At 38.6% G+C, this 11,908-nt stretch overlaps 1 protein-coding gene across 1 annotated transcript in view; it reads right to left on the reverse strand.

Moving 5' to 3' along the window:
* dlg4a (discs, large homolog 4a (Drosophila)) overlaps positions 1-963 on the reverse strand; it is a 40,498-nt gene extending 39,535 nt beyond the window's left edge. The window contains 1 exon segment of the mRNA XM_028594867.1: positions 578-963. Within this exon segment, the coding sequence (XP_028450668.1) occupies positions 578-679 (102 nt within the window). The 5' untranslated portion in view covers positions 680-963.
* Positions 964-11,908: the final 10,945 nt, after the last annotated feature.

Raw genomic sequence — 11,908 nt, forward strand, 5'->3', positions numbered from 1 at the left:
ACAGTTTATCTGATGCTGGATGATATTTAAGTGGCCCTGAGCAATAAAGTGCATTTCCCAAGGTCAAAAGCATACCATGCAGTTTGCTTTGCAAAGCTAAATGTGAACCAATCAGCACAGAGAGCCATTTGGTTAGTGACCTGCCTTGCAGATAAGGAGTTGACATCTGATAGCGATTGATGTTTCATTCATTAAATATCAGTAAACATTTATTGTAAAAAAAACACACAACCATGCCTGCCAAAGATGCTTTCTCCTGTCTGTCTCCTGTCTACTGTGTAAAATGAAAATCGGCCATCAATGAGCATGAAAAAAAGGCGAGCACGCCGTGGTGTAAAGGTAATATGGTGTGAATAAGCTGGTACCTGAAAGCATACGTACAAGAGAGGAAGCCATAGGTGAGTGTGAACACTGTACTAATTATTCCGTGTAATGAGAAAAAGCACGGTGCAAATTAGCTACAACTGGAACAAACCAAGACACGCAATTTCTCACAAAGGCCTTTTTTTGTTACACAAACTGAAATTTCGATATTGGTCGCTGCTGCAACCATCGGCTGTTTGCACCCCAGGCTTACCTTACACCCGAACATGAGAGAGAGGGTCCGGTTGCTGCAGATGACCTTACACTGGCACATGACCGGCGAGAGACACTTTAAATTCCTGACAGGCAGAGACATCAGTCCAAAGCCTCACACCAGACAGACAGCACAGACCACAGCTCGTCGGTCCGCCGCCACTCACTTGGAGCCACGATACAGTCAGAGCAGAGCCGGGGAAGCTGAGAGGGGGGGTCGCTGATGCCCCGGCTAACAGGCAGGCTCCCCGGTTGAAATGTGACCGTAGCGGTACTCGGGTCCAATGTTTTTATGCAGCTTCATAATCGTGCATGTTTGACACGTTTAAAGCGTCGGTCTGTCGCTATATGTTGTCCATAGGTTTAACAGTGGCAGCATCATTCAGCATGACTAGTCTCTCTCTCTTTCTTTCTCTCTCTCTCTCTCTCTCTCTCTCTCTCTCTCTCTCTCTCTCTCTCTGTGTATATTTGATTGACACCTTAAAGTTTTAGTCAACACGCAGCTGGAATCATAAGGGAAAGCAGTAAAGAGGCTTGGATAGAGTGCAACGGTTTAGCTATTTTGCCCAGCGGCCACATGCAAAATAATATTGGTAGTAACATCAAAGTTTTGAACACACACACACACACACACACACACACACACACACACACACACACACACACACACACACACACACACACACACACACACACACATCTCAAGGCAGTGGAAGCTGGGAAATATTACATGGCCACATCAAACAGCCTGCTTCACCACCACGTGTTACAGTGTGATTATTGCGCCCCCTGTTGGATCTATAGAAAAGTGCTGGAGGAGCTGTGGTGCTGAAATGTTTCGACTCGGTGGACAGCATCCGATGGTTGTAAAATGTATCTGCTTGTCGATTGAGCTAAAACCAAGTGGCATACAACAAACAAATGTGTGATATGCATGTACACAAACACACTCACAGACAGGAATGCAGTATAGTGAAATAACATCCCACTGATACTGTTGTATCTGTATTTATGATTATCACTATTATTGATTTGTTCAATCGTCCCATGTCAATGTGCAGCATTAATGTGACCCTGACAGTTCTATACAGGCAATTCAGGTAAAAGCAGGGCCAGTTATGATATAGGAGTTGTGTGATGTATTTCTCTGAAAGTTTGCTTTTCCCCTCATAGAGCTGATATGGCTCTTGGTTGGCTGTTCAAACTTATTGAAAGTGTTAAGATAAATTATGAATCTCACTTTATATAAGCAACTTAAACTTTTTATATATGTTTTGTCTGACTGATCTGTGAAAATAAATAAATAGTTTATATATTAATGTAATGTGTTACACAACTAAAGTTAATTGAAAACCTCATATACTTATTATCCAATATTTAAAAAGCAATAAATAGAGTTATAAACTAGTATTTTGAATAGAAGGCACCTAAGATAACTAGCAACATCAATAGCAGCTAACTTCCTGATTTTCTTTTATACCAACAATTATTATGTCTTGACAGGCTAAAAATCCTTCATAAGATCAATGTCTCATTTAGTTTTCATTTGTGTTTTGTTCCTCCACTCCTGTGTGTGATTGTGCTGACATGGTGAGCCCACAGGGTGGAGTGAGAGAACTAGGTAGGCTAGATTTAAATATTGTGCATTCATCTCAGGACCGACTGCGGCGCAGGGCTCAACGCTCCAGGGTGACGTCAGCGTTAAATCGAACACACAGTCCGTTCCAAATACAAAAGTGTGCTGCAGATAGTTTTTTTTTTTTTTCAACCTTAACACCCCCCAGAGAGTTGGGGATATCCTGGGAAATCTGCATTCATCCATCAGCAGCATTTTCACAGGCTGACAGAGGGAGGTCATGAATTGAAGACAATGTGAAGTAGACTAGTGTCACTTTCTCCGGAAAAGATATTATTTACAGTTATCTTAAAGAACAGAGCACACAGTCTATAAATCAGCAGATCAATACAGTTAATACACTTAAGAAAGCACCCTGTACAATAATGTGATTTCCAGAACAATGGTATGGACATCTACACAGCTAGATAGCCCTCAATCTTGATCACATAATAGAAATAGCGGTAGATATTGTCTGTGTTTTCGTGTGGGCAAATGTTTTGTTCACATTCTTCTTTTAGTACTCTAGATGTATGACGTAGTTTTTCCTTACAGTTGGTGTACTTTTATACTTTGACTCTGGTCAGTGATCAGAAAACTGAGAAGACTTTTCAAGCCCACAAAAGTTTCATGGATATTGCTTTCTAAAAAGAAAACTGTCCTTGATTGCAGCAGTGAATGTATTTTAATAAGGGACTCTGGAATTGACTATACACTGACAAAGATTCAACAGAATCTGTTACTCATTGCTGCAATGAGTAACAGATTTGCAGTAGGCCACCTCTTCAAAATCACAGGGTTGTTCCACACATTCCATCCACGCTGTTTCTCTGTGTCTTCCCTTCATACCAAACTCCACTCTGAAAGTAACTGACTGAGCTTTTTATACAAGTTCCTGAGGCGTGATCTAAAATAGGAGCAATATCTTATCATCTAATCAACAATCCAGACACATTGCAAGCAGCCTATACAAACAGAAGAAAGAAAACTTTAAATTAGATGGTCTAAATTGGAGGACATCAATAAATAAAGAAAGAAAGGTTTGTGTAAACCTGTGAACCTTTTTAATTAATCAATATATGATAAGGCGTTTCATGTAAGAATTAATGGAAAAGTTACACTTTTCCCCCTCTTTTTTTGCTACAGTAATTACTGTATGTAACTGGTTCATCAGCTGTGATCACTCAAAATAATTTCTTTGCTGTGGTTCTGCTTTGACTTAAAATAATCGTTGACAGAGAAAATGCGCAGAAACCTTTTGATTTCTTGTTCCACTGAGCTCTGATATGTATATAGTCGATTCCTGTTCCTGTTGATAAACATGAATCATATTATACACATATACTTAAGCATTTTATTTTTATTTTTTTTCTTTGCTGTCTATTTTTTTATTTTTTAATTGCTTATTCTGGGTGTTATGTGTATGACATGTATATGTATAGTTGTGGAGTATGTTACCATTTATTTCCGTAGCCTCTTGGCCAGGTCATGTTTGTAAATGAGAAGTTGTTCTCAAACAGTTTACCTGGATAAATAAAGGTTTAATAAGAACAGCAGGAGGGAAGTCTAGTCATGTTATGTTAGCTGCCTCTCAGTGGTTTTACAGAAATACAATTTAACAAAATAACCCTCTTTACTGTATAAAGGACCAACCTATTACATTGAAATGTTTACCACAGATTAGAGCTACAAAGACTATTGATTAGTTGTCAACTAATAAATGAATCACCAACTGTTTAAATAATTGATTAATTGGTTTGTCATTCAAAGTATAAAAAAGTAAAGAAAAAAAGGTAATTCTCTGATTACAGCTTCTTAAATGTGAATATTTTCTAGTTTCTTTACTCCTATATGACAATAAACTGAAGATTTTTGATATTCAGTTGTGGACAAAACAAAACAATAAAAATAATTGTTAGTTGCAGCCCTACAACCGACATGTCTTTATACATGTAAGTAGATTTCTTTTGATTCAAGCAGCATTTTCATGCAAGCATACATAAATATGGATATGACTAACACTACCTATAATCATCATACATACAGCATAATGTTTGTGGTGATTATATACTGTAAATGGCTTCCCCCTTCCACTACAGCGTTATGTAAGTGTGGGAGTCACATGGAAACCTGAACTGTGGTGTTCCAGTGTTGAGTATAGCATTGACATCCTAATGCTGCATTGTGTGTGTGTGTGTGTGAGAGAGAGAGAGAGAGAACCCCAAAACAGCCAGTGTTTCCATGACAACATCTGCAGGGGACGGCAGATCCCTAACAAATAGTCCACTTTCCAGCAGCATTCTGGTCACCGTATAAATAAAATGACTGCTTCTGTCATGGGTTATAAAGGCAGGTGCCTCATGCTACTACGTACATGCATCACATGCCATTACACATGCTAGTGTTTTCTCAAATTCACAGAGAATGTAAAGAAGCACTGTGACTCAAAAAGCAAGCTGCTCGTGCTGGCATTTATTCACCACTGGCTGGCTGTTATAGCAGCTCACTGAGCCTGTGAATGCCAGAAAATGGTGCTAAGCCTAATAGACTGTAGGTTGAGCCAGATGTGCCATACTTAACATTTGCTTATCTTTTCTGCAAGCCTTGGTAGCCATTTTAAAATCTCATTATAAGTGGTTGAGAAAAAGATATGCAATTAGTGATTTAGGCCTACCTTTTACATAAAAGATAAAGAAAGAAATCAAAGCCTGACTGTATTCAATCTAAAATATATGATCCAGAGTGAGAGAAATGCATTGATCCCTTTTTATGTCTCTGTCTGTCAATGATTTTAGATTAGCTCAGTTAATTCTTTAGATGTCTGTGGGATCAATAGCAGCTGCTCCGCTAAAAAGAAGGGCAAATACAACATTAACAATTTACTATTATATAGTGTTTATTTTTCTTATCAGACCCTTCCAGAAATACATACAAAACTTCACAATTACAATTAAGCTTGGACTACTTTTATTTCCAAATATGCATATATTAATCCATGGTGCCCGCATGCTAGATTGGACTGTACATATTCTTATAAAATATAAAGATTGTTAATTACAACATAGTTTTGTCAGAATAGCCTTAACCTTAATGGTTATGGTGCATTTTTCATTGATTACAAAACCCATATTTTTCCACATCCTCCAATGTCTCTTAAGAATGAACTACAGATCCATCTAAATTCTGAAAGTTAAGAAGAAGAAGCTGGAATCAGAGAATTTTACTTTTGTTCATAAAATAATTGCTCAAACTGATAAATCAATTATCAAAATAGGTGCCGATTAATTTAATAGTTGACAACTAATCGATTAATTAATTAATTAATCTTTGCATCTCTAGTCTGTTTTGAGTGCCAGCACATTCAAGCTTTCCTCAAAATGGTCTTCCTTATTTCTAGTTTGTTCTTCTGTTCTTCCAGCACTCAGCAGCTTTGGCACTGAAATAGTCTTATTAAAGTGCAAGCACAACTGGGAATCTCCTGAGGCTTGGAGACTGCCTCAGCTCTACTGACAAGGAAAACACCCAGGGTGAGTATTACAGTATTCACACCTACACAGAACAGCTTTTCGCTATATCTGATTTCTGTCGGCTTGAATATCTGATTTCACTTGCTCTTACTAGAATATATTGTCATTTCAAACAGGACATGGTCAGGTAAATAATTGGCAAAATGTAAATTAGAGAGCTCTGTCAGTTAGCTAGAATACATCTCAACAAATGAATCCACTCTTCAAAATGTCAGGGAAAGTTGGACTTAATGGGCACCTTTAAAACCTTAAAACTCATACGTTTCACAGGGGATTCATTCTTCCTATTTAAATAATCAAATAAACACCCAAAACCTGGACACCCTGTGTAGAGCCTTGCCTCACCTCAGCTGCAGGTCAGCAGCACTCAAAGGTTGCTCTACAGGCAAACTGTAATGTTTCACATCTGATATTCCTGCTTCTGTCTCTTGCAAAACCACCCAGCTGTGTAAATTTAACATGCCAGAATGGCGTCATCAACAACAGTGATGACCTGGAGAAATCCTTTATGCATAGAGTATGGTGTGCATGTTACACCTTCAACACACTTCAAAAGCCCCAAAAAAATCGATTAGCCAGGGAATGCACTTGTTTTTCTCCTTTTGGTAGCTGCAGACATGCTTAGAGACAGTTATTAAATGGTTAAATTGAGCTCTTGCGGATAATTATCTGCACCACCCTCGAATTGGGATGAGAACATCTACACCATAATCATGAAAGCCAAACAGATGATATTTTTCCTGTGACAAGCGAAGAATGTCTCACAGCAACTACTGGTCTAATTCTATATAGCCATCACCTCATTTCCTCTATCACAGTCGGGTTCTGCTGTGCCTCCTCCCACACTAAAGACAACAACAGTGTGCTGTCCACAGTACTGAGACGATCCACTGCCAGCTGTCCCCCATCTGAGACGTATACATGTATGATGTGAAAAAAGTTTGAAGAGCGTTCACTGTGGACTGCCAGCTCCATCTCCAACCTGTACCAAAATCTGTCTATTGTAAACCAGAACCACCCACAAGCTCCAAAGCTTTCTCTCAGGAAAAGCAGGCACCATGTGCCTCTCCATTGTTTCTAACATCGGAACATGCTACCACAATGTCTGGCTCCGCTGTATATGCCATAATATAATGTACACACACACACACATATATATATATATATATATATATATATATATATATATATATATATATATATATATATATATATATAATATACAATGGAAATGTAAAATAGAGGAGTATGATTAGAGGTGGGACAGATTTTAATACAAATACAATTCAGATTTTTGATAGAATTTGGAATGCTATACTATTTTTTAGTCCTTTAATTCCTTTAATTTACATTTAGTCATTTTAATCATAGCACTACTGCATTTTGTAGATTCTGGCTCATGTGTTATGTCTGGTTGTGAGAAACCATGTGCTACTTTACCTTGCCAAATCTCATTACTGGTACGACGCACCTGCCACCAGTCAAGATACACACAACGGATGTTTTTCTATTAGCCATATTGTCTTTTTAAAGGAGCACTTTATCCATCTTGTTTCCATAATGTTGAAAGCCTTCCAAAGTGTTTTAGTAGCAACTTCTCTCACCAGTTTAAGTTTGTTTGGCTTGGGGCGTCACTACAGCTCACTCTATAATTAGACTAGAAATTTGCATTGTGGGATTGTGTAAGATTTCTAGCATGACCACAGCCAGGACTCAGGTCACTTAGTGGGCAGTACATTGCTAATCATTACATATTATTTGCCAATGGGTACTAGCTCCCAATTGTATGCTTTAATATACAATCATGATGTTTCTTCCATCCTTATTAACCCTTAGATGCATGACCTACTGATACCTACACTCTTCCATGAGTGGGGTCAAAAATGACCCCAATTAGAATGAATGCGTTTTATGTGGTAAACTTAAGAAATTTCTTTCTTGAGTCAAAAAACTACTTACTACTTAACAATACAATATCATACACACACACACACACACACACACACACACACACACACCCCTCATGATTGTGCTCAAGAGTATATTTACATAGTATGCATATCTAAGGGAAGCACGGTCTCACAGCAGTTCGTGAAATGGTCACGTTATTTTTAATCTATCGATTCGTGTACACGGACACGATTATCTTGTTTATTTTGTGAATGTCATTTATTTGTGTGGTCAGCACATAACGGGAAGCATCTATACAGAGGTTGGGTTTTGGAAAAGAAGCACGGGGAAAGGACACACCACATGCCCGGACCTGATCCCAGGTCTCTGGGAAGCCGACGCCCCACAACAACGGGACACTGATGCGCCACAACAATGGGACGGTTGGGGTTAGGAAAAGAAGCACGGTGAAAGGACACGCCACATGCCGGGACGTGATCCCCGAACTCTGGGATGCCGATCCGCCACAACAACGGGATAGTTGGGGTTTACGCCGGGACGCGAACTCCGGGGGGAAAGTCCTGTGTTGTTCGACCCATCCACCACCCCAACCAACCTCCTTACTTGGATTTTCGGCATTTAATACTACTTGCTACTGTAATTGTGCTGTGATCACGAAATATGCTTCCCATTGAAATTCATTAGTTTAAAAATCGTCCTCACCAACATGAAAAAAAATGAGTAAAACGTGTCCATGTACACAAATCCATAGATTTAATTAGGTGACCATTTCACGAACTACTGAGAAGTGCTGTAAATGCTAGCAGGTTTAGAGCCACTACTAAAAATAATAAATCATTTTGAAATCATATTTGCTCTACTGAAAGCGCATGAAATCTTGCAAAACGTGCTTGTCTTTATAGCTTGTAACTATTGTTACATTCCATAGACTAAACGTTTAATTGATTAAAAATAACCATAAGTTGCAGCCATAATATTTACAGTCTATGGTTGCACCCCAGCTACTGACAGGAAATGTAAACACGCCAATATTTAGTTTCATCAAGGCTGATTGTCATCGTGATACATTGTAATTGACTGACACAATGTTGAGCACTGAAATAAATTTTCAACTGGAAATGTCAAAGTGCTAACAGACCTTTCTGACATGTTACCAGTTAGAAATTATATAACTAACCACATCACTGCCTCTTGAAAAAAACGACTTACTAATAAACAATACTTCAAACTTAAACTTCAAAGTATTTGTAAGAATACACTAATGCATTGTTAGTAGCAGTGATCAGATCAGTGACTGGTAGAGAGTATTACAAATAATGTTAACATTTAGTAAAAATAACCTTCAGGGTGGTGAGACTGCTGGCATTAGATGTGTGGATCAACAGTAAATGTATACCTGACACTCACAGTTGATAAAAATCAAAGGCTTCTAGGGTTAACCTTTGAAATTCCATAGAAAAAGCTTGGGGTCATGTTTGACCCCACGTATGGAAAAGTGTGGTACTGATACAAAACATGCAATAACTTAAAAAATATAACAATTAGATACAAATCCAAATGGCATCATGTCAAAGACAACCTATTTTAGGAATACATGGAAGATTAAATGATACAAATTTAAAATTACAAAGATATTGCAAAAAAATGACCACTGGGGTCATTTTCGACCCCACTTAACCAGGTAGCATAAAGTGCCAGGTGCATTTACAACACTTCACCCTATAGATCAATGGTCAGTATGATATAAGTGACTTCATTGACTTTTGAGAATGTTGTTTCTCTCCAGTATTATTGCATTACATTTTTCTGCTCCTGTGCTCTGGTGTTGACTCGCAAATAACTTTGAAGTGTAACTAAAGGCAAGATAGCCAAACACATTTGGTGAATAAAGCACTATGTGCTGGAGAAGAGTTGTGTGACGAGTTTTAATTACGATGAACTTTCATTGAAGCTCAAACTGGTCTGCACCTCGCTGCATGTGGCTTCTCAAATTTAGAAATTGCCTCACCCTTTTAAAAGAGTAGAAGTATATTTTTTTGGAGCCACTTCTGATGAAATGCAAAAAAAAGCTCAGACCACCACTCATTTGGCTCAGCGTGTAGCAAGCACAGCAGGGTATCAGTCTGGTCAACCACAGCACTGCTAGCCAAGATGATAAAAACAGAGCCACCAGGTGCCAACAGGTACTGTAGTGCTGACTGGCAATATCTATGCTCCAGTTGCCCACCAATCTAATCTGAAAGGGAGTCATGTTACCATTAGTTTACATCGGCTGTTTACATCAAATTCTGTTTGCAAAATTGAGTACTTGTGTGTGTGACATTGGAGGTTTTAAAACTGGAGGAAACAGCGGAGACAAAAGGAAGAAGAAAACTGTATTTACTCAGTTGCCCCAACTAGCAGTAACTTAAGAGCACATAGTAATTAAGAGCTTAACATAATTACCTAGTGTGCTAACTAGTAAGGCAATGTTTGGTTGAATATGGGCTGTTACCATAATTGTAGGAAAGAGAATGAGAACCACACAATAGAAAGGCACTGCTTCTTTTTAAACTGGTAACTAAAGTGATCGGATTTTGAAATTTGTGTTCAACAACACACCTTTACACTACATTATGTTCCATGACCCTATGGGTGATGACTTGATAGGATTTTCCTATTTTTCTAGTATACTGTTGTGACATCATGATTCTGGCTAGTTTAGCAAGAACATCATGTTGCCTTGAAATCACTATAAGTGTTAAACTGCTGACTCTCACTTACAAAATCAGGGGGTTTACATCCACATCAGATGAACTGTGTAGGAAATGGGGAATGGAAGGGGACCAAATGTAATCTGACAAATTTAACTAAACTCATATAGTTGAAATTCCTTTACAGTCAATGACTTGTTAATGTTTGTGACCCACAGACCACATAAGACACTTGGTATCTTCCTTGGTGATGCTCTGACAATCCTGGATGTTTATCTGTGTTTTAAGCACCCAACGTCTCCTTCCAGGCAGCGCTGCCTAGGATTAGGCAATGGTTAGGGTTAGGGTTAGGGTTAGGGTTAGGTGCCTTGAAGTCAACGTCGCAGCGCTTCCTGGAAGGAGACGAGGGGACTTAAAACACCATCAAGCGTCCTGAATTGCAGTCATCTTCACTTCACGTTTTTTTACCTTCAGTATGTTCATTGGTAAATTATACACATCGATTAAACTTGAGGTCTGGTGACTGACTCTGTTTGGCCCTACAAAATCTCCTTTGTTGCTTTGGCTGATAATTTCCCTGCTGATAAAGCACTGTTCAATGAGTTCTCATGCATTCATTTGGACCTGAGCACTGTTTCTGTATATTTCCAAATTCATCCTTCTGCTGCTGTAAACAGGGAAATTATCTAGTGAGATGGCTCCAATGGCACCCAGACCATGACATCACATCCACTATGTTTGATAAATGAGGTGGCATGCCTTGAGTTATGAGCTGTTCCTATTTTTTTCACACTTTGATCTTTCCATCACTCTGGCACAACTCAATATTTGTCTCATCTGTCCATAACACTTTGATCAAGAACTCTGGAGAACCTGCTGAGGTTAAACAGGTGTAGTGTTGTCTTGATGGTTGTCTCTGACACATGACACGTTCTGGAGTGTCTTCTTGATCCGTTGGACAGCTGTGAAGGGTTTTTTCTTTAAACTTCCAGTTGTTCCTCTGTCATCCACTACACTGGTCTTCCCTTAGCCAGCAGGTTGTTCACAGTTGCTGAAGTCAAAAGTGCATATTTGCTTCTAAAAGGTTCCCTGTGGAGTTTTAGACCTCTGGCACTGACAAATCTTTGGTCTTTACGTTGAGAGATAACAACAGATGCTAAAGCAAATGTCATGGCTAGAATCAACAACAGATCTTTTTACATAGAGTCCATTACAATTTTGGGACACTTACTACATGCTTCATCTGATGTGAATGCAAATACCTTTAAATTAAAGCAGAGAGTTGGTACTTTAACTTCAGTCGTTTCATTTTAAAATCCAACATGCTGATGTACAGAGGCAAAACAACAAAAATGTGTCTATGTCCTATAAATTATTGATTGCATTGTATACTCCAATCAGGAAGTCAATAAAAAATAATGATTCTGCATCATCAGAGCCACTTACAGTATAAATCTGTTGCACAATGTACTGTGATTCAAAGTGCTGAAACTGAAAGCTTGTATTTGTGTTCACATTTGCAATAACAACTTTAACATAGATAATAACCAGTGCAATGACGAATGATGAGTGTGCACGCACACACA

This window comes from Perca flavescens, chromosome 13 (genome assembly GCF_004354835.1).
Source record: "Perca flavescens isolate YP-PL-M2 chromosome 13, PFLA_1.0, whole genome shotgun sequence".
In the NCBI taxonomy this organism is placed as follows: Eukaryota; Metazoa; Chordata; class Actinopteri; order Perciformes; family Percidae; genus Perca; species Perca flavescens.